This window comes from Notolepis coatsorum, assembly GCF_963971535.1.
Source record: "Notolepis coatsorum genome assembly, chromosome: 5".
Classification (NCBI taxonomy): domain Eukaryota; kingdom Metazoa; phylum Chordata; class Actinopteri; order Aulopiformes; family Paralepididae; genus Notolepis; species Notolepis coatsorum.
The window spans coordinates 156,148,177-156,175,941 of record NC_140169.1 but is presented as its reverse complement, the minus strand read 5'-3'; the positions used below and the strand labels follow the sequence as shown (position 1 = coordinate 156,175,941).

The 27,765-nt window shown below is 44.1% G+C and overlaps 1 protein-coding gene across 1 annotated transcript in view; it reads left to right on the top strand.

Moving 5' to 3' along the window:
* Positions 1 to 23,259: 23,259 nt before the first annotated feature.
* Positions 23,260 to 27,765, top strand: part of pde11a (phosphodiesterase 11a) — a gene marked incomplete at both ends in the record, with an annotated part of 580,355 nt that continues 575,849 nt past the window's right edge. Inside the window, one exon of the mRNA XM_084314342.1 lies at positions 23,260 to 23,660. Coding sequence (XP_084170468.1) covers positions 23,260 to 23,660 — 401 coding nt within the window. The remainder of the gene's footprint in view (positions 23,661 to 27,765) is intronic.

The following is a 27,765-nucleotide window of genomic DNA, read 5'->3' as shown; positions in this document are numbered from 1 at the left end:
GTGTTAAGAAACACACGAAAACGGAGATGATCAAGACAGTCAAATAAACTCACCCAGACGTAATGCGTATAATGCGTAAAGGAGCTGGAACAGCAGCGGGGCGAGAGCGTCGCCACCGGGGAGCCGGCTGTCCGAGCCGAGGTCAGAGTGGTGCGCCACTGCTTGGAGTGCGCGCCGGAACCGAGAGACGCATCTGGGGTGCGTCTGCGTGGAGGAGTGTGCCAAGCTTGGAGGTCTGGATGATGCGCGTCTGTGCGCTGGTACGGAGGAGCGTGCCAAGCTCGAAGGTCTGGAAGATGCGCGTCTGTGCGCTGGTACGGAGGAGCGTGCCAAGCTCGAAGGTCTGGAAGATGCGCGTCTGTGCGCTGGTACGGAGGAGCGTGCCAAGCTCGAAGGTCTGGAAGATGCGCGTCTGTGCGCTGGTACGGAGGAGCGTGCCAAGCTCGAAGGTCTGGAAGATGCGCGTCTGTGCGCTGGTACGGAGGAGCGTGCCAAGCTCGAAGGTCTGGATGATGCGCGTCTGTGCGCTGGTACGGAGGAGCGTGCCAAGCTCGAAGGTCTGGAAGATGCGTGTCTGTGCGCTGGTACGGAGGAGCGTGCCAAGCTCGAAGGTCTGGAAGATGCGCGTCTGCGCGCTGGTCTGGATGTGCGTCAGGTCGATAGCTGCGCGGGGGTCTGAAGTGGATCACTGGGATGCCTCCCGTGGAAGTCTAGGGAGCGCAGACCAGTCTCCCCCTCAGGCAACGGCGACAGCAGGCGAAGGCTGGAGCAACATCTCTACGCCGGAGAATCAAAACAGCATAGGCAGAACAGAGGACCTCCCGAAGGAGTCTTGATGTTTGAGAATATGATACGGCATGTTTACAACACGACCCCACGCCGAAACGAGGGGAAGAGCCCTGGTATTTAAAGCCCACAGGGGAACTAATTAGCCTGCCACCACAGGTGCGAGAGGTAATTGATAATCGAACTAAAAGTGTGAGTTCGGCACCAGACCAATCAAACACATAATGACAGGTAGTCCAGGTGTGGCCACTGAGAGTAAACGAGAGTAAAGAACGAGAGGGTGGGGGCTAGAGAGAGTGAGTGAGAAGGGAATTCCTAAACAGTAGGCTTAAAGAAAACAGAGAAAGTTGGTGAGCAGCGGACAAAACCTCACAGTATCCCTACTATGTCTATGTGCTTTTGTTGTGTTTTTATTCTAATGTTATTTATTTTGATTTTATTCTGATTTTATTTTATTCTGTTTTTATTGCTAACCCTTTTTTTACACAGGATTTTTGCCTGTACCTTCTGGCAGGGGGACTGCCAATGGAAATTAGCCTTTTGGCTAAAATTGGGTGCATTTACATTAAGTAAAATTACTGTACACTGTCCCCCTTGAACAAATAAAGTAAACCTAACAGGACATTCTAGAACATTTGTGATGTCACAGTAGGATGTCATAATCAAACATTCTAGAACATTTGTGTTCTATATATATTCAACAATTCTCAAGATCTCATATATTCAACAGTGGCGATGAGATGGAGGGTTCCCCCGCTTGGGGGGGCCCTTCAAGAGAGGAGATGATGTTTGTATTGTGATTGTATGACAAGAGGAGCAGAGAAGAAGGAGACAGACAAGAGGAGCAGAGAAGAAGGAGACAGAGACAATAGTAATGTGTTTTGAAGATGAGAAGAAGAAGAAGAGTGTAAACTTTCTCAAGTGTGGGCGAAGCATAAGAACTGCGGAGGGCAGTAATACGCCATGTTGAGAGCGTGATTGTGATTGGAGAGGTGGAGGTGGATCAAGATCGGGACTCAGGTTTTCTCGGGCTCTGAAGTGGATGTGGACATGGGGTGGGGGACATTTGGTGGCTTGCCGGGTGTGGCTTTTGCTTGCAGTTGATTGCTTTGGAGTGGTGTTCAGCTGGAATGGGGTGGAGATGGATGGGTGTCGCGGTGTTTGTGGAATGTGAATGGGCGTGTGGTGGATGTTGGGTGGAGGCTGTTCACGGCACATTTGTCGCCGGAGGGCATGTGGCCGAACATGGGGGGCGGTGCTAGGTGGCGGGGGGGCCCCTGATCTCCCCACCGGGGCTCTCTGTCGCTTCTTGTTGTTTCTCATGCCTGGTGGCGGGTGTGCTCTGAGTGGTTTTTGTTCGGCGTTTGATGTGCATTTGTTTGCATTTTGTAGATGTTTTCTTGTTCATTGGTTTTTGCTTTGTTCTGGTTGGGTGCTGTTTTGGAGCGGTCGGCTGTGGGTGGAGGCCGCACTTGTGGGCTGTCGGGTGTTTTTTGTTCCGTGTTTGGGTCTGCTTCGGAGCCTGAGGGGGTGATTTTTTTTTGGGTGTTGACAATATTGTATGACAAGAGCAGAGAAGAAGGAGACAGACAAGAGGAGCAGAGAAGAAGGAGACAGAGACGATAGTAATGTGTTTTGAAGATGAGAAGAAGAAGAAGAGTGTAAACAATCAAAAGTTGATTTACCAGAGACCATAATATGGAAACCATACTACTAGCGTAGTATAAGAACTGAGGAGGGCAGTAATACGCCATGTTGCATCGACACTGCGGGAAATTCAAAAGAAGAAAGAAGAGGAAGAAGAAGAAGAAGAGCTCAATCAAAAGAACTGCGGAGGGCAGTAATACGCCACGATGCGTCTACACTGCCGGAAATTCTAAAGAAGAAGAAGAAGAAGAAGATCTCATTCTGCATCTTGGAACAGGACTGAACAGGACTTAACAGGACTGAACAGATAGACTAAACAACATAGATTGAAGCCTGCATTTCTCAACCAAGGTGCCTTGCCTACCGTTTTGCTGTGGAAAGGTGAGTGTCCACAACGTCTAGCTAGCTGTTCTACTTGAATACTGAATGTTAATATTGAATACTGAATGTTAATATCAGACCATATTGAATACTGAATGTTAATTCAGGTTGACAGTTTGACATCATTTGACAGTTGACAGGGGGCTGGAAAGTTGATTTAATAAAAGAAAAAATACTAATTTAATCAGATTAATCACTTTATTCAAAATGAGGATTTAGTTTCAGGATATAAAAAAAGATTTTTTTTTTTTTTTAAAACAAAGGTTCGAACATCCGTTCGAAAAACCCTGACGAAGTTTGAATCACTTTATTCAAATTGAGGATTTAGTTTGAGGATACAAAAAAAATTATAATTTTAATTTATTTGATTTTAATCTTTTTAATTAAAAACGAAGGTTCGAAAGTCCGTTCGAAGAACCCTGACGAAGTTTGAATCCCAAAAACAGGCTTCGGGGACGGCCTTACCAAAGATATTATTTATATTATTCAAATGGTACTCAAACATGTTCCGTTGTGATGTCACAGTATGATGTCATAATAGGACATTCTAGAACATTTGTGATGTCACAGTATGATGTCATAATAGAACATTCTAGAACATTTGTGATGTCACAGTATGATGTCATAATAGCACATTCTAGAACATTTGTGATGTCACAGTATGATGTCATAATCAAACATTCTAGAACATTTGTGATGTCACAGTATGATGTCATAATAGACATTCTAGAACATTTGTGATGTCACAGTATAGATGTCATAATCAAACATTCTAGAACATTTGTGATGTCACAGTATGATGTCATAATAGACCATTCTAGAACATTTGTGATGTCACAGGACGCCTCGTTTAGGTGAAAATAAGGTTGTAGCTCATTGTCTACCTTACCACGATAGGAAAGAGGTGTCCTTTGTGTTTTAAAAACATTTCGCTTAAGAATTATTGACAGCGGAAATGAGAATCTGTGAATATCTTTCTAACTTTACCTAAGTCTCCCGATTGCGATACAATAAAGCGAATCTTCATCACAAATCATATTCTCAAAATAATCTGACGGGCAGATTATTGCTGGCGGACCTATTTCAGCCTGCGAGCCGCCTATTGCCGACCACTGAACTAGGAGATCTGTATAACGTGCGTTTAGACAACACTATTTGGGACAGACCACACAGGCTATTACTTACTTCACATAAAAGATCATGTCTAAATGAAATGCACAAAACAAAAAATGTATGTATCATAACGTTACCCTGGTATAGATCTGTATGCATGTATTTATTCTAGTGCTGTCAGGCGATTAAAAAAATTTATCTAATTAATTACAGGATTTGTAATTAATTAATCTAATTAATCGCATTTTAATCGCATAACCATGTTATGCCTGATATTCTATATTCTATAATCATATTTCAAATTGCATGTGTCCGGATGGCAGAATTCAGTACTGTATCTACAAACCTTCTGTTTAATCATCTTCCATCTATTAATTTGCTTAGATTTTTCAGGTCTGGTCAATTTGAGCATAGTGTTATTCACAGTCAAAGATAAAAAAAAATTGTATTGATATTTTCATTTGGTTCATTACAATTTACTCAAGCCTAGTAACAGACACAGTATTTCTGACACTGATCCATAGATGTCCCTAGAATCATATACCAAGAACATGCAAATGGACCATATAAAAAAAAGTCTGTAATGTGTATTCTACGTTCTTATGGAATGAATGAGATAAAAAAAAAAATTATAAAAAAAAAAAAAAAAAAAAAATTGTAATTAATTTTGAGTTAACTTTCATAACGCGATAATTTGCTGTGTAATTAATTAATCTAATTAACGCGATAAACTGACAGCCCTAATTTATTCATGACGTTATACATATTTGTTAACGTTAGATTGTGCATGGCTTTTACATTGAAAAACGTACTTGTCACGTGGTTCCGTTCTCAAAAACTAAAAACGAACTATCAAAACGTACACGGACCAAAATCGACCCATTATTTACTAATTTTTTTCATTTGATTCTGACACCAAAATACGAAAAACAGCTCCGTATTTCAGTTTCCCCCCGTTTTTTCTATTTTGGTTTCAAACGGAAATAGGAAAACACCTCGTATTTCCATTTTAAAACGAAAAACGAACTATCAAAACGTACACGGACGTATAACGTTGGGTAGGTTTAAATTGTTCACGTTATAACCACTTATTTTACGTTCACCGGTTAGTAATGTGAGCCGGCTAGCTAACAGTCAGCTAGCTAACCGCTAAAGTCATTTGAACGTGGTCGGGTTCCCAAGACGGTTTTTCCCTTTTTGTTAACGTTATTAATTATGGATTATTAAAGGGGACATGTACTATAAATGTCATTTTTCAGTCTCTAGCATTGTATTATAGTAATAGGAGTTAGTATCAATGTGTTTTAGTGTCTAAATACCATATTGGTGGATTGCTCTGATTCAGCTCAGATAATTTCCTGCTCCAGTAAATTAGTCCATCCTGATTTGAAGGCCTGAGTCACGTCATTCAGGCTCTGGGTAGAAGACAGTGATGTGATTGGCTCTGTGGTTGTAGCTAATGCCCGCCCACAATCTACTTCCTCATACTGCGAGGCAGTGAAACCCGACACCTCTGCATACTCTGGAGGGAGAGAGAGAGAGAAACGATAGAGAGGGAGAGAGAGAGTGTGAGAGAGAGGGAGAGACAGAGAGAGAGAGAGAGAGAGAGAGAGATTGAGAGAGAGAGAGAGAGAGAGAGAGAGAGAGAGAGAGGAGAGAGGAGAGGAGACAGAGAGAGAGAGAGAGAGGGAGGGATCACTTGGGGGGGGGGGGGGACCTGCCGCGCCACACGGGAGAGGGGAGGAAGGGAGGCCTCCCCCCCCCACACAAGCTGCCGCAGGGAGAGAAAAAACAAAAGGAAGAGACGGCCTGGTCTTTTGGCCTGTCTTTTTTTTCTCTCTCTCTCTCTCTCTCTCGCACCCCCCCCCCCCCCACACAAGCTGCCGAGGGAGAGAAAAAACGAAAGGAAGAGACGGCCTGTCTTTTGGCCTGTCTTTTTTTTCTCTCTCTCTCTCTCTCTCTCTCTCTCTCTCTCTCTCTCTCTCTCTCTCTCTCTCTCTCTCTCTCTCTCTCTCTCTCTCGCACCCCCCCCCACACAAGCTGCCTCAGGGAGAGAAAAAACGAAAGGAAGAGACAAGTTTCAAGTTTCAAGTTTCTTTAATAGTTGTCATACAGAAGTACAGAATACTTTTATACAAAATGCTTCTTACTGTTACGCTCCAGAGACTGTGCAAGACAAGATAAGTATGAAATAAAATAACATAGTAAAATTAGAAGTAAAAAAATGAGGTCACAGTGTTCAGTTTAGACATATGTACAATGTTCGATGCAGAATAGACGTAGTTACCATACAATATACAATACTGTGCAGTGCTACTAATATACAATACTATATAGTGCAAGGCAGAAATGGGACGAGGTGCAATTTAGGTACAATTCACAGTAGGTGTACGAGTTGTAGTGCAAATACCTTTATCAATAAATATAAAGTGTAAAGTGTGTTTGTGTGATCTAAAGTGTGGAGAGTGGGTGCTGCAGTGTGTTGTTTGTTTGAGTGAGTGTGTGCGTGTGGGTGTGTGTGCTGTGTGCATTTGATGGTTGTTGCATAGTGTTTATTGTTCGTTTAGCAGCCTGATGGCCTGGGGATAGAAGCTTCTTCTGAGTCTTTCTGTGCTCGCCTTAAGACTCCGGTATCGCTTGCCTGACCGCAGCAGTTCAAAGAGGCAGTTGTTCGGGTGGCTCGAGTCCCTTAATAATTCTCTTAGCCTTCCCTTGCACCGCTTGTTGTAAATGTTCTGGAGGGTGGGAAGCCCCCTCCAATTGTGCGTTCGGCTGAAGGTGTCACTCTTTGTAGTCTGCTACGGTCTTGTGCAGTGCTATTCCCAAACCAGGAGGGTGATGTTGCCGGTCAGGATGCTCTCTATTGTACATGAGTAGAAGTTCCTAAGGATCTTCTGACTGACTTGGAACTTCCTTAGGCGCCTGAGGAAGTAGAGGCGTTGTCCGTGCCTTCTTCACAACACTGTCAATGTGTGTGGTCACTGGTCCATGTCAAGTCCTCGGATATGTGGGCTCCGAGGTACTTGAAACTGTTCACTTCTCTCAACCGGTGCCCCGTCGATGCTGAGGGGGCTGTAGTCCTTGACCCCCGACCTCCTGAAGTCCACAATCATCTCTTTTGTTTTGCTGACGTTCAGGGAGAGGCAGTTCTCCTGACACCACTGTGACAGGTTCTCTACCTCTTCCAGGTAGGCCCTTTCGTCGTTGGCAGAGATCAGGCCCACCACTACTGTGTCATCAGCAAATTTGATGATGGTGTTGTTGTTCCGCTGTGCTACGCAGTCATGTGTGTACAGGGAGTAGAGGAGGGGGCTCAGAACACAGCCCTGGGGGGCCCCTATGTTGAGCGTGATGGATGAGGAGGTGCAGTTGCCGGCTCTTACCACCTGGGGTCTGCCCGTCAGGAAGTCCAAGACCCACTGGCAGAGGTCATAGTTCAAGCCCAGGTCCCTGAGCTTGGCTATGAGTTTGGAGGGGACTATGGTATTGAATGCTGAGCTGTAGTCGATGAACAGCATTCTCACATAGTTCCCCTGCCTCTTGTCCAGGTGTGATGCTGCTGTGTGCAGCACATGGGCTATGGCGTCCTCCGTGGACCTGTTGGGGCGATATGCAAATTGCAGAGGGTCCAGGTTGTCTTTTTTTTCTCTCTCTCTCTCTCTCGCACCCCCCCCCCCCTCTCTCTCTCTCTCTCTCTCTCTCTCTCTCTCTCTCTCTCTCTCTCTCTATCTCTCTCTGTCTACCAGTCGCAGACTGTGTGGACTGACTGTCACTCAAAGTGCTTATGGGCGGAGCCAGGCCATAACAGCCTGAAATCTTGAAGCTGGAAAATGATGGTTTTGAGTACTTGATTAGAAATATAAAACAATGAATTTTTTTGAAAAAAAACCTTACAGATGTCTTCAATAGACTAACAGGAATTGTGTAAAGTTGCCCAAATAGTGCTAGGAATAGCAGTACATGTCCCCTTTAATATAGTTATTGTGTTTTTGGCTGTAACATTACACGTGTTGGCTCGTCGGTAACGTTAACCTCTAACTGTAGTAACGTTAGTAGTAAAGCTTTAGTTTAGTTTTATCTGACTATTATTAAAATACATGACACGTTACAACAAGGCATCATGCATCCTATAATGATCAAGGATGGCACAACAAAGTCACACAGGCTTCTTTCCATTGGTGGTCCTTGGTCTCAGCAGCACATAGTATTATTACATATTATTATCATCAACCAACAGTATATTGCTCAAAATAGAATTAAAAAGTAAAATACAATATTATTAATAGAATATCTACAGACACACTAAAAACTACACTACATTAAAAACTAGAAGCTTCCTCAGTTACTCCAGTTATTTCTTAACGTTCACCTTGAAAACTACACAGGTTGAATGAATGAGAACTTTATTTAACAGATTGCAGAATGGGTACAATACAGTACAGCTCAATACACACAATTGTTAAGGGGAGGCAGACCAGAGAAAGACTCGTCTTGTTTACATCATTACATTTTCAATTCATAGTGACATTTATGACATACACGACTGTTATGTACCATGAGCTTGATTACTCCTGTGTCACTGGGCATGCAGGTGAGGGCTGATAATTAGCTAATTGCTGCTGATTGGTTACCTGCTGGCAGGTTAAAACCAGTCTCTGAGACACACATGCACTCTGTAACAGAGAGTTGTCACGTTCTCTCATTCTTTGTTCTTTAGTTTGTACCAGTAATTCATTGTTAGAGTAGTATTTTGAGTTAAACACGGGTTTTGGTGTCGGTTTGCACATAGGTTGCGTCCCTTTGAGCCAGGGTCGTAACAGTTGGGCGCTCGTCCGGGAGTGAATGTGGAAATACCCCTAGAATTTGTTTGGTGTTTTTTTTGTTTTGCATGGTGTGTCGTGGTGCTATAGTGTGGGTGGTGTTCGTTACATGTTGTGTAACGTGGGGGCTTGAGCCGATCATCAACTGGTGAGTATGCCCTTATTTGTTTGTAATTTGATGTGACTACTTAATGCTGTTAAAATATATAGTTTAGTGCACACCACATGTAGGTAGGGACATTATTTTCTGGTTGTTTGTTAGCTTCCTGTGCACCACATACTCCTGGGGCAGTCAGAGAAGTGATTAGCACCATCTACTTGTCTTGTACCATACCATATACTTTATTTTTTTTTTAAACTTTGGCCATTCCCCTGGCTCTTTTTTGCGTTTATCGCATTTATACTGGTCAAGGATGACCGACAGAAACAGGCTGAAGGGGTTCAGATGGGGGGGAAGACACTCTGGGAAAGGCACGGCTGCGGTCCGGGATTCGAACTCGCTAAACCCCAGATCCGTGACGAGCACGGTTGTCCCCGGCGCCGAAATAGCGCTCAAGGTACGTGACGGGTGGATGGTCAATATGATCTTTGGCTGGTAGCAGGTGTGGTTGAAGAGGGTTAGGTCTACAGGGCATTAGCTTAAGGGTAGGTAAGATAGGGGGCCAGAAAACACAGGTAGTGTGGTAGGGCCTGATTTAGTGTTTCTTAGGGTAGACATGTGGTGGGCCGTTTTGACTGCAGTTTAGATGTAGAAGCGTAAGTAGTCGTATCAGGTTATAAGGGGCACCTGTTTGAATTTGTTTGTTGTATTTATTTTGTTTGTTTTGAGTGTTTGGTTAGCCTACCTGTTAGCACCTGACCTCCTGTGCGTATGACACATCTATTTATTTCAGGGTGGTTGTTTTTTTAATTTATTTTTTGCAAACTAGAAAGGTGCGCTCAGTAGAGCACACATTTCCACTGCGTCTCCTTGTGGTTATTGGTATTGGCATTAGCATTCTTTATGGTTCTTCAGTGGTTCTTCAGTGGTTCTGTAGTGTTTCTTCAGTGGCTCTTTAGTGGTTCTTCAGTGGTTCTTCGTGGTTCTTCAGTGGTTCTCAGGTAAATTGTGTGTATGCTAGGGTGCTTTTGGTGACTCTAAAGTGAGCAGGTTGTGGCGCTGGTGCAGTAAAGATGGCTTCCATTAAGGATTTTGTTGATCGCCCTTCGCATGACATGTTGGAGAGGTTTTCCAAAGAACAGCTTCTGGAGCTTGCTGTGCACTACAAGGTAGAGCTTACTGCCAGTGAGAAACGTTTGAAACCAACTGCCTTGAGTGCTTTGAGGGTTTTGCTCGTTAGGGAGCAGGTGCTTGCGGCGAGGGTGGAGGAGCCTACTTTGTCTGACGCGTCTCCGCTACTATCTGGTGCGGAGGGTGAGTGGAGGATTAGAGAGTTGGAGTTTAAGGAAAGGCAGCTACAGCAAGAGCGTGAGGAGAGGAGAGAGGAGCGTGAGCTTAAGGAGAGAGAGAGGAGAGAGGAGCGTGAGCATGAGCGTGAGCGTGAGCTTAAGGAGCATGAGTTTAAGGAGAGACAAATGTTGCTGGAGCACGAGCGTGCGCAGAAGGAGCTTGAATATAAGCAGGCTGCCTTGCAGGCGGGTGCTCTGCCTTCAGAGTCGAGTTTCGGTTTTGATGTCGGCAAAAATATTAGGATGGTGCCTCCTTTTGTTGAGAAGGATGTGGAAAAGTATTTTCCCATTTTTGAACGGGTGGCAACCACGTTGAAGTGGCCTGATACGGCCTGGACGCTGCTGCTGCAGTGTGATCTTGTTTGTAAGGCACAAGAAGCCTATACTGCTCTGTCCCTTGAACAAAGTGCTGACTATGAGCTTGTTAAAGCTTCCATATTGAGGGCTTATGAGTTGGTCCCAGAGGCCTATCGTCAGCATTTTGGAGGTTATCGCAGGTCGGAGGGACAGTCGTATGTTGAATTTGGAAAAGAGAAGGAGAACCTGTTTGACAGGTGGTGCACCTCTCAGAAAGCAGAGTCAAGAGAGCAGCTTAGACAGTTGACTCTCCTAGAGGAATTTAAAAGATGTGTTCCTGATACCGTTTCCACTCATCTAAACGAGCGTAGGGTATTGAAGATAGGCGACGCTGCTGTCTTCGCTGATGAGTTTGTGTTGACACACAAGTCCGTTTTTGTGGAGGACTACCGTGTTGAGTCCAGGGATAGGACTACCGTGTTGAGTCCAGGGATAGGCGTCCTTTTCAGGGGGGCCGTTTCCCAAAACCTGTGTCTGCTGGTCAGTTAACTTCACATCCTAGGCGGGGTGGCTCGGCTAGTGCATTCCCAGAAGGGATTATATGTTTCTACTGTAAAGAGCCTGGTCATATCGTTGCTGGTTGCCCGGTGCTTGAACAGAAAAATTTCAGAACGGTGGCTCTGGTAGAAACCATATGCAGAACACCTATGCCAACATTAGAGGGTGATGGGGAAAGTATCAAACGTGTGGACAAAGAGCTTGAGGGTTCCTCAAGATTTATGATGGATGGATTTGTTTCCCTGACTAATGCACTAGAGTCCCAACAGGCTATAACAATTTGGAGAGATACCGGAGCTTTTCAGTCCCTCATTCTGGAGGGGATTTTGCCGTTTTCAGAAAAGTCTTCTTTGCATTCCGGTGTCGTTGTTCGTGGCTTTGGAGGTGGATTGGTGGATGCACCTTTGCATGAGGTCACACTCAATTCTCCCTTAGTATCAGGCAATGTTGTTGTGGGGGTATGTTCTCACATTCCCATAAGAGGGGTGTCCTTCATTCTAGGGAATGATTTGGCTGGTGACAAAGTGTTGGCTACTCCAGTTGTAACTCACATTCCTGTGGTTTCTGAGGTCCCTAATGAGCTGGCACAGAAACATCCAGGAGTGTTCCCTGTGTGTGCTGTGACACGGGCAATATCAAAGGACAAAAGTGATGTTGTTGATACTTCGACTTGTGACATTACACTTAGTGACACATTCTTTGTTGAATTGAAAAGTGTACCTGTTGAGAATTTTGGAAAGCACACTGGGGATGTACCTCTGCATAATGATTCTCTTGGTTGTGCCTTTGTGTCAGGCCCGGTGGTGAAACCAGAGTTGACATGCGTGCCGGATAGGCATGTGGCAGGAGATGATCTGGCAGCACAGTGTCTCAAGGTCTTCCCTGCCTGTACGGTGGCTGAGGCCACGAACTAATTGGAGGATGAGTGTGGGAAGGATGCTATGAGAGATGCTGTTGATTCATGTGACACCGTTCTAGTTGAAGAGGCTACAAGGCCTGGCGGCGTGTATCACTTCCGCAACGGATTTAGTCGGATTTCGGTTTCCGGGTTCGCCTGATTGGCCGCGATGGCCACGTGACACGCCGTGGCACGCCCCCCGTGGCAGCGGCAGTGTTGCCGCTGCGCCCTGCTGTGGCAACGCTCGATGCTTCTTACTGTTACTGTTAGAGACTGTGCTAGACAAGATAAGTATGAAATAAAATAGTATAGCATGTAAAATAGAAGTAAAAATAGAGGTCACGCTGTTCAGTATAGACATATGTACAATGTTCGATGCAGAATAGAAGTAACTGAGTTACCATACAATATACAATATACTATGCAATGTACTAATATACAATACGGCTCACTTTTCCCACTTCAATGACAGAGCTGCTGTCTGTACTTCTGTATGACAACAATGTATGCCTTTCAAATGTTAAATGATAAATGATTAAATGATACACACTGAAATCTACGCTCTCTCATCCTGCTTTCCACAACGCGACAATATTATTAAACAGCAGCTCTGTCATTGAAGTGGGAAAAGTGAGCCGTATTGTATATTAGTACATTGCATAGTATATTGTATATTGTATGGTAACTCAGTTACTTCTATTCTGCATCGAACATTGTACATATGTCTATACTGAACAGCGTGACCTCTATTTTTACTTCTATTTTACATGCTATACTATTTTATTTCATACTTATCTTGTCTAGCACAGTCTCTAACAGTAACAGTAAGAAGCATTTTGGATAAAAGTATTCTGTACTTCTGTATGACAACAATGTATGCCTTTCAAATGTTAAATGATAAATGATTAAATGATACACACTGAAATCTACGCTCTCTCATCCTGCTTTCCACAACGCGACAATATTATTAAACAGCAGCTCTGTCATTGAAGTGGGAAAAGTGAGCATTAAACAGCAGCTCTGTCATTGAAGTGGGAAAAGTGAGCATTAAACAGCAGCTCTGTCATTGAAGTGGGAAAAGTGATTAAACAGCAGCGCGTCTGCACTCAGAAGATGGCGCGACAATATTGCTCTGGCGTTGAAGTGGGAAAGCGGCAGTGAAGTCTGCGCCGCGCGCGCGTCAACACACAGGCAGTGGCAGAGGCAGAGAGGCGTGTATAGGGGCGTGGGTCACGTGGCCGTCGCGGCCAATCAGGCCAACCCGGAAACCGAAATCCGACTAAATCCGTTGCGGAAGTGATACACGCGGCCTGGCTTAGGTTGCCGGCCTTCCCACAGTAGCTCTATTGTTCCTGATGTTTCACGTGTGGGCAGGGATGGTCCCAGTATGTCAGTTGATGATTCTGACATTGATTCACGTGCCCACACTGACTCGCTGCCATGCACTAGGTGTGCTAGTCAGCCTAGTTACCTGTGTCCTGTGGATTATTTTGTGTGACGCCATTTTAGATGGTGTTCCAGACGCTTTTGTGACTGATGTATTGCCATGTTCCAGGGACGGTGGGGCTGTACCTGAGGCGGTGCATCCTACTCTGGATGTTCACGGTTTGCAGTATCCGGAACTGCCAGTGCCAGGTGGGATGGATATGGGCGCTGTGGTGGTATCAGAGATCTATGGTTTTTGTTTTTCTGTGTTCTGTCCTGTTGAGCGCAGTGAGCTTAGCTCTCAAATTGATTTTGGTTTGCAGTCTATTTTTGACAGGTCGGTATCGGTGGAGGGGCCTGTTGAAATGGAGCTCATATATGATAAGGTCTTGGTTTGTCGATGGGGTCCTAAGTCTTACGCCTCAGTGGAGGAGGCGCCTGCCCCACTCCAGCCATATACCGCAGTGGCAGAACCTTTTGTGAGGTCTAGCTTGCCCGAGAGTTGGGACAGGGTTGTTTTTTGTTTTACACAGCATTGGCGAATGTTCCACAGTGGGGAGCATGCGACACGGTTGGTGGTCGTGTTCGACAGGGGCCGGCCCGTTATCGCTGTTGTGGTAGTGGCCCTGACAACTAATGGGTCACAAAAAAATTTGTTTACGGGTTTGGTGTGTAGTGGTTGCCTCTTGGGAAACCATTTTGGTGGGGGAGGTGTTATGTACCATGAGCTTGATTACTCCTGTGTCACTGGGCATGCAGGTGAGGGCTGCTAATTAGCTAATTGCTGCTGATTGGTTACCTGCTGGCAGGTTAAAACCAGTCTCTGAGACAGACATGCACTCTGTCTGTGGTTAGAGGAGTGTGTGTTAACAGAGAGTTGTCACGTTCTCTCATTCTTTGTTCTTTAGTTTGTACCAGTAATTCATTGTTAGAGTAGTATTTTGAGTTAAACACGGGTTTTGGTGTCGGTTTGCACATAGGTTGCGTCCCTTTGAGCCAGGGTCGTAACAACGACATACATGACATCATGACATTTATGGCATAGGGACATACAGGTATTTAGTTTCTGATGAACGTTAGGAGATGTGCTAACGTGTACTCCTCCACACTGCCTGTGGAGCATTTTTCCCTATTGTTAGGTTTTAGTGAGTTTTTCCTTACCTTCTCGTGGGGTATGTCTGGGAGTGCTTGCATTCTTTCATTTATTTGCATTTATTTTAAATTTGTTGGACCTTATGGTGTTCTTGTTCTGTTCTTGACTTATTGTTATGTTTTCTTCTTGACTTGTTTAAAGAAGACATGTACGGCCCATGGGGACATTAACGTGTGTTGTCGGGCCTTATAAATAAATCTGATTTGATTTGATTTACTGGTCAACAGAATGCCGGTAGGGTGCAACAATTACACTTTCTACTGTACATACATTCTAACCAGTGTTAGCTACGTGTGTTTTAGTGTAATAATACCAAAACTGGAACTGTCCAGAACAACCTCAACCTTGGAGCCCGTGTCCCCCTAGTGGTTGAGTGAGGTAACGACCATTGTAGAAAGCCTTGACTTTATTAATAAACTTCTTGTCGTTGTTGCAACATGACCGACCTAACAAGTCAAGACTCTTGTCGTGTCATTCAGGGGGGGGGAACAACCAGGTCCCTTAGAGTTTACACACTAAGTGTGTCGTTTCGTACGCCCAAGGCAAGTGGATTGCTGCAAGTTGACCTTCTAATGTCCTTTGTGGCCGGTATCATGGCCACACTCCCAGACGTTTTATAGTAGCACTAGCTGGGTCAAATATATTTTACTCTACCCGCTTCAATATATTGTTTATTGAACTAACGGTTTAGCTGGCTGTCGAATCTACGTTCCATTACTTGTAAATCACGTTGGGAGGACAATTGCCCTCTTTACTGTCTGGATATGATGAAACACCCTCCTTGATTCAAAATTATATTTTGTTTGTTTTAATTTCTGATCCAGACTATGCAGACTCCTCTACTAGCTTATATAGACTGTGGTACAATTGTTTTAAATGTGCTTTAGAAATAAAACGTACTAAATGCATTTTTATATATATAATACTGTACTTTTTTTTAACCGCTTTAAGTACGTTTCTAAAGCATGTTTACAACAACTGTAGTATTGATCCCCTTGAGGAAATTCAAGCGTCATAGCAGCACAGGGGAGGGGTGGGCGGTGGTACAGGTATGGGAGGGTAATAGTAGAAGACATAAATATAAGCAATGAAATTATAGTAAAGATTAAAAAAATATATATATATAACTCGTTTTTGTACTCATCAATGAGAATTTTCCTATATCTATTTTTTAACTGTACAATGTTCTTGCTCATTTTAGTTTCTTCATCTAAGCTGTTGGCATGTAGTGTGTGTGACGGAAGCTAACCGGCTCTCTTGTGCCCTGTGGTAGGAACCATGCCGTGAGACGTGAACAAGGGTAAGAAGGCCTTTGTCCAGAAGTGCGCCCAGTGCCATACTGTTGAGAACGGTGGGAAGCACAAGGTCGGCCCGAACCTCTGAGGCCTGTTCGGACGCACGACCGGCCAGGCGGAGGGCTACTCCTACACAGACGCCAACAAGAGCAAAGGTACGGGTTCCCTGGGGGTCGGAGGAGTTCAGTTCAGTTTCAGCTTATTTTTAAGAGGACAGTACTACACTTTAACCCTTTCACTGCCACACAACAGAAGGTTAGCCCTTTACTATCACACCACCCGACAGTCGGGTTAACCGGCTGTTGTGTGGCAGTGAAAGGGTTAACCTTCTGTGTATTGTCGCAGTGAAAGGGTTAACCGTTTTGGTAGTGCGGCAGTGAAAGGGTTAATAAACATTTCTGTAAAAGTTGTCAGTTTTAGCCAGCTGGCTAATTCGCAACTGTAGTCCTTTTGGCAAGATGTTATAAGACAAAGACAATACACCTAGAACAGAAGCATTAAAAGTAAAACACAGTATTTACAACACAATCCAACATAAAAGTAAAAGCAATAATAAAATTCACAATGAACTGATTAAAAGTGATTGATTGGTTAATAGCCAGGTCTTGAGTTTTTTTTGTAAAGGTGTGGTAGGTAGCACAGTGTCTTATTTCAGTTGGTAGGGTGTTCCAGAACTGAGTGGCTCTGACTACAAAACAGGACTGACTGAAGGAATAGGGAGGTGTAGTGGTTACCTCATTGCCGTTTTCCGTGTTCCACAAATAAAGCATTAACATTTGCGTGGTGTACCTTTCTGTGCTTATTCATCCACAATCTATCTGCTCAACATGAAAATATTTGCAATTAATCATTAAAAAGAATCGCCATAATGTTAGTGATAGAAGGGAACTCATTTTGTGCAAAAATGGAAAGCTTTTCAATGTTCATGGGGCAGAATTGTTACAATCTGCCGATAATCCATTTTCCCAATGATAAATCCCTATACGGGTGGAACAACCAGTGACGTCAGACTGCCTCCCTATTGGGTTGTTCTTCACCAACACATGTCCAGGGTTCGCACATGGTCCTTGAAGTGCTTAAAGTCCTTGGAATTCATATCAACCATTCGCATTGAACGTTTTGTTCATCCATGATTAAATTGTTCTGAATCAAGACATTGCATTTTCTTTTTAAGTGTAACTAATTGTCGTAAATTGGTTTTAAGCCGTTAATATTTGATTTTCTCAGAATAAAAAAACAGCATTTAAAAGTGAATTGTATCCTTTTAAATGCCATTTTTAAAATGAAAAATAGTGCTTGGGGAAAGTACATGAAAGTCCTTGAATTTTATTTGCAATGTCTGTCACATCGGGACTATGATGGCGGTTGTACATTCGTCCTTTTGGTTTTCCTGAAATGGCTGGTATAGTTGCAAAATAATGGAGCTAGCTTGCGGCTAGCAGTGCCCATCGATTTGAATTCAGAATGCTAACATGCTGTGTTGGTTTTGAACAAAAGATTCCAAACGTTAAGATATCCCCTAAAAGTAGAGTAGGGGGTTCCCCAACGTTCCTGGCCAACTTCCCAATCAGGTCTCTGACATCAAGGCCAACTAATCATCCCTTCCCCTTAATTGGCTGATATCAATCCCTGTCTCCTGAGCCATTCAGCCATTGTGTAGTGTGATGTGTGCCGGGTGCCAGTGTATGGCAGCCATTGAGCCTGCGTAGCCCAAGGTTGGGTGCTACCAGTGGTGGAGCGCTTTGAGTGTCTAGGAAAGCGCTATATAAATGCAAGTAATTATTATTATTATTAAAAGCCCTGATATGTGCACATGGTATGAATTCTTGCTGTATGTTTTGCCTCTTTGTTGACCTGTTTTTCTCCCAACATTTTAGGCATCACTTGGGTAGAGGCGACCCTGAACACTTACTTGGAGAACCCCAAGAAGTACATTCCAGGAACGAAGATGATCTTCGCCGGCATCAAGAAGAAGAACAAGCGGGGGGATCTGATAGAGTACCTGAAGTCTGCAGTGAGGCCGCCACCAGGGGACCCGACCGCCGGTGATGATCGTGGGCCGGAGGATGCAGAAGGAACACAGGGGGCCCCAGGGGACCAGACCGCCGGTGATCGTGGGCCGGAGGACACAGAGGGAACACAGGAAGCCCCAGGGAACCAGACCGCTGGTGATCGTGGGCCGGAGGACGCAGAAGGAACACAGGGGGCCCCAGGGGACCAGACCGCCGGTGATGATCGTGGGCCGGAGGATGCAGAAGGAACACAGGGGGCCCCAGGGGACCAGACCGCCGGTGATCGTGGGCCGGAGGACACAGAGGGAACACAGGAAGCCCCAGGGAACCAGACCGCTGGTGATCGTGGGCCGGAGGACGCAGAAGGAACACAGGAGGCCCCAGGGGACCAGACCGCCGGTGACCGTGGGCCAGAGGACGCAGAAGGAACACAGGGGGCCCCAGGGGACCAGACCGCCGGTGATGATCGTGGGCCGGAGGATGCAGAAGGAACACATGGGGCCCCAGGGGACCAGACCGCCAGTGATCGTGGGCCGGAGGACGCAGAGGGAACACAGGGGGCCGTAGGACTCGAGGACGTGTCCTTTCTTTAAGGGGGGGGGGGGGGGGGGGGGGGGGGGGAGTGTGATGTGAATGGGCCGGGTAATGACGTTAGGAGCAGGGACTCAAGCGGCTGTCATTATTGAACTCAGGTGCTACTGATTGCGGGCGGGGTTGAGACGCTGAGACTATTGATAAGCCAGTGGGACTCGGATATCGGGTTCGGAGCACCTCGCTACATTGGGTACCAGCACCCTGTTAGGAGTCCAGGGGAGTGGGGTCGACCGTGGTTAGGTAGGACCACCGGCGACGAAGAAAAGACAGCGAGCGGCCACAGGTTCTGTATAGTGATAGGAGGGGAGGCCTATCCTCCTGGAGCTATACAAGGGACCGGGAAATAAAGGGTGCTGCTGTATCTAGCTCCCATAACGCTACACTCGAACATTCTTGCGAATGCGAGTTTCACTGCCAGGGTAAAAACTACAACCTGGTGTACGCCGTCAACCGAGTCGTCTTCCCGGAGCATTGGACGGTGTCCAAAGAACAGACCCCCCGGGAGGGTCGCGCTGTGAGGGCGAGTTAAGTCCACTCATGCCATTTTGTACTGTCCATTTTATATTGTATTGTATATCGTGTACTTTATCCTGTGTTATATCGTGTCTCTTAATGTAACCGGCATATTAGCCTTTATTTAATATATGCCCTTATTGTATAGCCCAGGCCGATATATTTTATATATCTTGTGACCAGTTGAAGGGGGACAGGGGAAAGCGAGAGGGAGGGGTAATTAGGACCTGGAGAGTATTCCGTAATTAGATTGGTACAGTTGATCTATTGTCTATGAGTGCCTATTGGAGAGGGTGGTTAGCGGGCCGTGTGTGTTATTAGGCCTATACCTTGTATAAAGTGCAGTGCCTCTTAAAGAGGGTGTTTAGCGTGTGTGATAGGACATACCGTGTTCACATTTGCTACGTATACAGAAAACCTTTACGGTACAGATTATTCCCCCCAATTAGAGACCCCTGGTCCCCTGTATGAATTACTTATGTTGTGTAATAATGTGTCCTATTGGGCATGAGGCCTGAGTACTAATGTATCTAGTTGGATGGTGGCAGAGGACGAGCAGAGAGAGAGGGTGACTGGTAGCGGGAGGTGATTCCCTAAATATTCACGTGGACCAGTTGGTCGGATAGAGTGTGTGTGTGACTATTGTAAGTGCATTGTGTATGTACCGTACCTCATTCAAACTAAGGGTTGTTGCCTATATAAAAGTGTGCTGTGATATGTGCTCTACCTAGAGGTGAAGGGTTTACCTATAAGTGCTGTAATTTATGGTGTGCCTAACTTAGAGGTGATATAATTTACCTAAGGGACGCCTGGCTGTACCTGCTGCATTCTCTGGTTCTGCTAAACCCTGTCATGTCTCTGCCGGAGGGGAAATTAGTATCGGCTTCATGGCTCATATGTTTTAATTAATAAACCGTGTATCTTTTGTAAACTGGTTGTGGTGTTGACTCATTGACGGGCTTTGACAAAAGAGCAGTTTCCCCTGCTAAATGAGCAGTTTCTCCTGCTCATAGTATAACTCACGTTTTTATTACAATACATACAATTGTTAAGGGGATGCAGACCAGAGAGACTTTCGTCTTGTTTACATCAGGGTCCCCCATTTTCAATTCATCATAACATATATGACATACAGATAGACAGTACTGTTACATTTATGACATACCAGATCTACAAATATACAGTACTGTTTAAGAGTACAACACCTGTCATATAGACCCTGGCGTTGGAAATTCTGATTAGAGTTTCTAAGAAGAGAGTATACATTATATACATTTGAGGGGGAAGAAACTACATTGGAGGCGGTTGGGTAGGTGGGGTGGGTGGGCAGGGGTGTAGCTCCAGATTCTGGGCCCCATGAAAGATTTTTTTTTTGCCATTTTTTTATTGATGAAAACGCATAATATGGTTTTTACCTATACATTCGGATCAGCAGTTCAGCACCTGCACTGTTGGTGGGTGAGCCTTGTAAAGGATGTCGCATTGCGTTCATCTTCAATGAATGGACCAATGCAATAGTCTACCAAAGCCCCCCCTCTCTATATATATCTCACACACACACACACACACACACACACACACACACACACACACACACACACACACACACACACACACACACACACACACACACACACACACACACACACACACACACACTTCAGAAACAAACATAGTATCAATGAGAGCATCAATAATACACCTGAGTGATGTCTAGTAAAAAAATAAAAAGTAAAAAAATAAAAAAATAAATGTGGGCCCTTGGAATCATCCTAAACTACCCCCCCCCCCCCCCCCCCCTGGGGGGGGGGGCGGGGGGGTTAGGCGGGGTGGGGTGCGGCCGGGGGGTGGGGGGGACGGTAGATGGGGTGGAAACCATAGATCTATGGTGGAAACTACATTGGAGGGGTTTTTGAGCTCTTCCTTTTGAACGTGCCGTACTTGTGCATGTGCTTCTGGGGTCAGGTTGGGTCTTGAGGAAGTTTGCCAAGTAGGTCACACGTGTTACATGATTTCCCATAATGCGTCATGCGTCATGCCGTATGGTAAACACAAGATGGGAATACGTGACAACAACCATAGCGCTTCATATTCGAAACAACAGTGGAGCGTAGCTCCCTCTGGCGTCCACAGGTCAGAACTGCACACAGCTGCATAGGCTTTTCCATCCTAAAATGGGTTGTTATTAGTTATTATTACCGTTGCCAGATTACATTAGTGATACAGACCAACCACCGTGGTTTTGTGCATTTGCGAAAGTTTTGAGTGATCCGGTTGTACAGCAACATAAAAGTAGGTCATGGTCGTGTTGCATTGGCTATGAAATATTATATTTCCCTACTGTACTGCCCCTGGCCTGGCTCCCATCGGCTTGTATTCAGTCTGTGTCGTAATGGTCAGTCAGTCAGTGTCAGTCACTGAGATGAAATTCACAAACAGTATCACCAAGGGCTAGGTGCTATTCAATGGCTTCGAATTGTGTGTGTGTGTGTGTGTGTGTGTGTGTGTGTGTGTGTGTGTGTGTGACGTGTGTGTGCACGTGTGTGTGTATGCGTGAGAGAGAATACTGTGGTGTGCGCGCACACGCCAACTACACGTTAAAGTGTGCACTCACCCAGATAAGGATTTCATTGATTGATTGATTGATTGATTGATTGATTGATTGATTGATTGAAAAGTTTATTTAACAGATTGCAGAATGGGTACAGTACAGTACGGCTCAATACACACAATTGTTAAGGGGATGCAGACCAGAGAAAGACTTTCGTCATGCTGTTTGCTCTTCGAAGTTCTCAAATAGAACTGTTGTATATTAGTGCAAACGAATGCGCCCTACCTGTGATTAGATGGCGATGGTGGCGATTGTTGTTATGGTTATGTTATTATTAGGTTCGCTATCAATAATAAAGTAGTAATTGGAATCGGACTTCCAGATTCGATTAGATTAAAATCTAGAAGTTTGGCATCCAACCAGAGTGCAAATGTAACAGTCAAGTGCAATTAGTAATATTATACAATGTACATGTGATTAAACTGTATACAAAATATATAAATTAGTACAGAGTTGTAGTATTAATATGTACAGTGATACAGGTATAAAGACAGTATGGTATAAGTCATACTGGCCAGCAGTGTAACTAGTAGGTAAGGTAAGGGATATGTAGGCTACAGATATAGATATAGTGTCTACAGATATGTAAAAAAGGATTATATATAATGCATGCATGTACGGTAAGAATAAATATAGATATACGGTATATACAGCATTATTGTACATCATCATACAGCTATCATAGTTATATGCACTGTAAGAAGACAAAAAAAAGCTGCAAGGAAACGGTAAATGTCTGGCATCAATGGTTGCCAAATACTTACCGTCAAATGACAGTAAAATCAAATACATTTACAGATTACAACCTTTATTTACTGGTTAATATTTTGATAAATGGTCATTTACTGTATCTTTAGGCCTATATGGCATTCACAATAAAGTAGAAAAACAAAAGTAATCTGTAAAATAACACAGTGAATTTCCCGTGAAAAAAACATAATTTTTTTACAGTGCGGGTTATATGCAGCAGGTGTGCAAGTAGTGAAGTAGGTATGTGCATTTCGCCGCGAATTGATGGTGAAAAAAAGCAAACGATTGCTTAATTAATAATAAGTGGCAGAATGTTGACTAATAATAATAATAAGTAGAGAGACGACGAGAGTGACGCGCCGTGTTGTGACGCGACGAGGCGCGCGTCTGCAGGACGGCGAACCGGAGCCAACATGCACGCGCCTGCAGCGTCATTTAGCGAAGAGAAGCCCCGCACGGCGGTGATGAGAGGAGAGGGGTGATGAATGCTGCTCCATATAGTGTTGTTCTGTCAAAACACTGATTCTGTGTTCTTTCTATAGTTCAGTTTAGTGTAATAATGAATCGCATGAGATGCTGGTGAAATAGAGGTGTTTTTTTCTTTTAATGGAATAATAATAAAAGCTCTCCATCCTTCCTCCCTGGATGAAGACGGGAGATGATGGAGCCGGGCAGGCAGGCAGTGCGGCGCCCGTTGGGAGTTTCAACTCGCGATGGATCTGAGGAGGAAGAATAAGTTGTGAAGATGTCAAAAGTTTCTTTATACTCTTGATACTTATTATATATATAAAAAAAAGGGGGGGGAAAAACAAAAAAAACTATATTCTAGATGCCCTTTCTCTGTGTGACTTCATCATGGACTTGGCTCATGCTCTCTGAGGAGGAGTCGGACCGCAGGCAGCAGGCGGCAGCAGCAGAACAGGAGACGTGATGGAGGCAGTGTCGTCAACAAACATCATGGTCTTCTCGGACGTGGAGAGTTTCCTGGACACGCACCCCGACCTCTTTGAGGACTACCTGAACCGCAAGGGCAAGCAGAGCATGGTGGACAAGTGGCTCCAGAACCACCAGGAGGAGACGAGTAGTGGTAATAATAAACCGTCCCCTCCAGCCATGGTGGCCCCCGGCACGGCCCCGACCCCGACCCCCCCGGTACTGGAGAAGAGGAGAGTCGACAGCTGGGCGTCGAGCTGCAGGAGGGGTGTGGGAGACGGCGGCGGCGGCGGGCTGACCCAGAAGGAGCTCCGCAAGACCTTCGCAAGGTCAAAGGCCATGAACATGAACCGGACCTACGACGAGCACGTCAACACGCGGGCCCAGGAGCCGCTGACGAGCATGAGGCGGAGAGCCCTGCTGAGGTACGTATTCTCTCCCCACCGTATGTACATAATATTCTCTCCCCACCGTATGTACATATTCTCCCCCACCCGCCCACCCCCTCCTAATAGACAGTCTCCTCCCCATCATAATCTCTGTTAGGATCTATGGGTAACAAACAGTACTGTATATATTTGCATATCGTATATGTCACATTGGGCATGGAATGGGCTACAGGACTATATCCACTTAGACACCCCGGTCTGCGAATTGAAATCTGTATTACATAACTTCCTACAAGAAGAATGCCGCTGCATGCTTTCTGTAGTCGGGTCCCAACTGCAAAACTGCAAAATTACTGTATTACCCGCTGTATTATACTGTCATACACTTTTACTATCATGTCGACTATTCTGTTTTGTGTTTTTGCGTGTACATGTGATGTATTGTATATTGTATACATGCACTTTTATTATGTTCTCGTGTGACGTACCGCACATTCGATTGCTGTCTGATATTTTGCAAATGTTATTGCTGTCATCTTGGGCCCAGGTCTCCCTTGTTGCAAAATAGATCTTGTATCTCAATGGGACTTCCTGGTTAAATAAAGGTTAAATAAATAAAGGTTAAATACAAAAATATATATATATGTACCTGTATGTCATGTATGTCCCTATGCCATAAATGTCATGATGTCATGTATGTCGTGTATGTCATAAATGTCACTATGAATTGAAAATGGGGGACCCTGATGTAAACAAGACGAAAGTCTTTCTCTGGTCTGCATCCCCTTATTAACAATTGTGTGTATTGAGCCGTACTGTATATTGTACCCATTCTGCAATCTGTTAAACTAGGACCAGCTGCTCCTAGTAGTGCCTACAACTAGGCGTAAGCTCAGGGGGGACCGTGCCTTCTCCGTTGTCGCCCCCAAAATGTGGAATGAGCTGCCACTGCAGATTAGGCAGGCCTCATCACTGCCCCGTTTCAAAGGCCTCCTTAACTCTTTCAGTGCCACGCCTGGTTTTCCGTTTTACCGCTTGAATGCCACCATCGGCGCCAATGTTAACGTTAATATCGCCTAATCTATGTTTTAAATTATGGCTATGTGTCTAATCTGCCCATCGCATTATCAAAGACTATTTTCCAGTCAGTGCTGTGAAGACAGATTGTTTTTTTATCGCGTCGTTTCCATTTCAGAGCAGTTAGAAAAGCCCCCGTTTTGATATAAAAAACAGCTCATTCTGGAGCATTCTATGAAAATCGTCTTTTAGTGGAATATTCCACAACGTTGATATTCGTCTGCCTTCTTATGAATCGTTTTCAAATAAACGCTAGATGATCAATATTATACGTGCACGCAAGCACATTACGGCCACGCACTGATAATCGCTCCGTTGATTTCCTCACGGAGTTTTACAGTGAAACCGAAAGAAGACATTTCACAAAACAGCTTATAACTTCATCAAACTTACTCCGATTATCCTACCACTGATAACATAGAGTCCTTACCTGACATCAGATGGTATCCAACTGGTATATTCCAATTCCTGATCACCATTCGAAAAAATCGATACGTGTATGGATCCAACGCGACACAGTAGATCTCCATGATCCGCGGGGATCTGAGGCTCCAGAATGAACTGTGGTAACCCCGGCTGGATCAGTGAACTGGAAAATGTGGAGTACCGGATTTTTTTCCCCATTCATTTTCATTGAGTCCATTCCAAAATCACTTATGTCATCTGGGAGACGACAGGGGGCGCTTTTTTCCACAGTGATCACCGGCGCAGCTCGGCTATACTCGGGTAGGCTCGGGTGATGCAATAATTTTTCAGATCGCAAAAAAAATAAAATTATAATAATTCCGAGAAATCTTGTGAGTGGCACGCAACCACCTATAAAAAAACCAGAGAAATCTCGTGAGTGGCACTGAAAGAGTTAAGACCCACCTTTTCTCTCTGGCTTTCGACACCATGTAGCTTGTTGATTTTATGATCTTATTGTCTTACTGTGTTGTTGTTGTTGTTGTATCGTTTTGTTACTGTGTCCTTTGCTTATAAATATTTTTTTTAAGTACTCTGATCTATTTAAATTTGTATTGCTGCCTATGTTTACCCTCCCACTCAGAGCAGTATGGGGTAGAACACATAGTAGCATACTACAAGAACCTAGGCGTCCACAAAGACGACTTCAAACTGGAAATGGTAACTACAGATGAGGTACTCAAAAAACTGAGCGTCCTCCAACCAAACAAGGCCACTGGCCATGACAACTTCCCCTCCAAATTCCTCAGAGACTCAGCAGCCGCCATCACCCCAGTCATCACACACATAATAAACCTCTCCATAAAACAGGGACACGTCCCCAAGGACTTCAAAATTGTGAGAGTAACACCCCTGCACAAAAAGGGCAGCAAACTAGACCCAGGCAACTACCGCCCTGTTTCTATCCTTACATCCATCTCGAAAGTCATGGAAAAAATAGTATACGAACAGATCGAAAAGTACCTCGCGGAAAAAAATCTAATCTACGAATTCCAATCTGGCTTCAGAACATCCCACTCCACTGACACATGCCTTCTCTATTTGAACGACCACATCAAACAAGAGGTGGACGCGGGCAAATACTGCGGCATGGTCATGCAGGACCTACAAAAGGCCTTCGACACTGTCAATCACACCATTCTGATCGACAAGCTAAAAGCAATAGGTTTTGATAGTTTATCAGTGAGCTGGATACAATCCTACACTGTAAACCCGCATGTTCAAAATAATCAATTAGTTTGAGTAGGGTATACTCAATATTCTATGAAAGTTCTACTAACTTGAATGTCTTGAGTTCGTGTGACGTGTTCTTATGTTTTGAGTAAATAAAACTCATAGTTTTTGATTGACTTGGAACTATTCACTTATTAAGTAAGTATAATGTAAAAGCATAACTTAAGTACAACTTAAGATAATTAAGTAGATACAGACTGTAAACCGCATTATGTTTTGAGTAAATAAAACTCATAGTTTTTGATTGACTTGGAATTATTCACTTATTAAGTAAGTATAATGTAAAAGCATAACTTAAGTACAACTTAAGATAATTAAGTAGATACAGACTGTAAACAGCATTATGTTTTGAGTAAATAAAACTCATAGTTTTTGATTGACTTGGAACTATTCACTTATTAAGTAAGTATAATGTAAAAGCATAACTTAAGTACAACTTAAGATAATTAAGTAGATACAGACTGTAAACCGCATTATGTTTTGAGTAAATAAAACTCATAGTTTTTGATTGACTTGGAATTATTCACTTATTAAGTAAGTATAATGTAAAAGCATAACTTAAGTACAACTTAAGATAATTAAGTAGATACAGACTGTAAACCGCATTATGTTTTGAGTAAATAAAACTCGTAGTTTTTGATTGACTTGGAACTATTCACTTATTAAGTAAGTATAATGTAAAAGCATAACTTAATACAACTTAAGATAATTAAGTAGATACAGACTGTAAACCGCATTATGTTTTGAGTAAATAAAACTCATAGTTTTTGATTGACTTGGAACTATTCACTTATTAAGTAAGTATAATGTAAAAGCATAACTTAAGTACAACTTAAGATAATTAAGTAGATACAGACTGTAAACCGCATTATGTTTTGAGTAAATAAAACTCATAGTTTTTGATTGACTTGGAACTATTCACTTATTAAGTAAGTATAATGTAAACGCATAACTTAAGTACAACTTTATTAACAGATTGCAGAATGGGTATAGAGGTGTGATAGGTGTGATAGGTGTGATAGGTGGGATTGGTGTGAGAGGTGTGATAGGTGTGAGAGGTGTGAGAGGTGTGAGAGGTGTGATAGGTGTGAGAGGTGTGATAGGTGTGAGAGGAGTGATAGGTGTGAGAGGTGTGATAGGTGTGAGAGGTGTGATAGGTGTGATATGTGTGAGAGGTGTGATAGGTGTGATAGGTGGGATCGGTGTGAGAGGTGTGAGATGTGTGAGAGGTGTGATAGGTGTGAGAGGTGTGATAGGTGTGAGAGGTGTGATAGGTGTGATAGGTGTGAGAGGTGTGATAGGTGTGAGAGGTGTGATAGGTGTGATAGGTGTGAGAGGTGTGATAGGTGTGATAGGTGTGATAGGT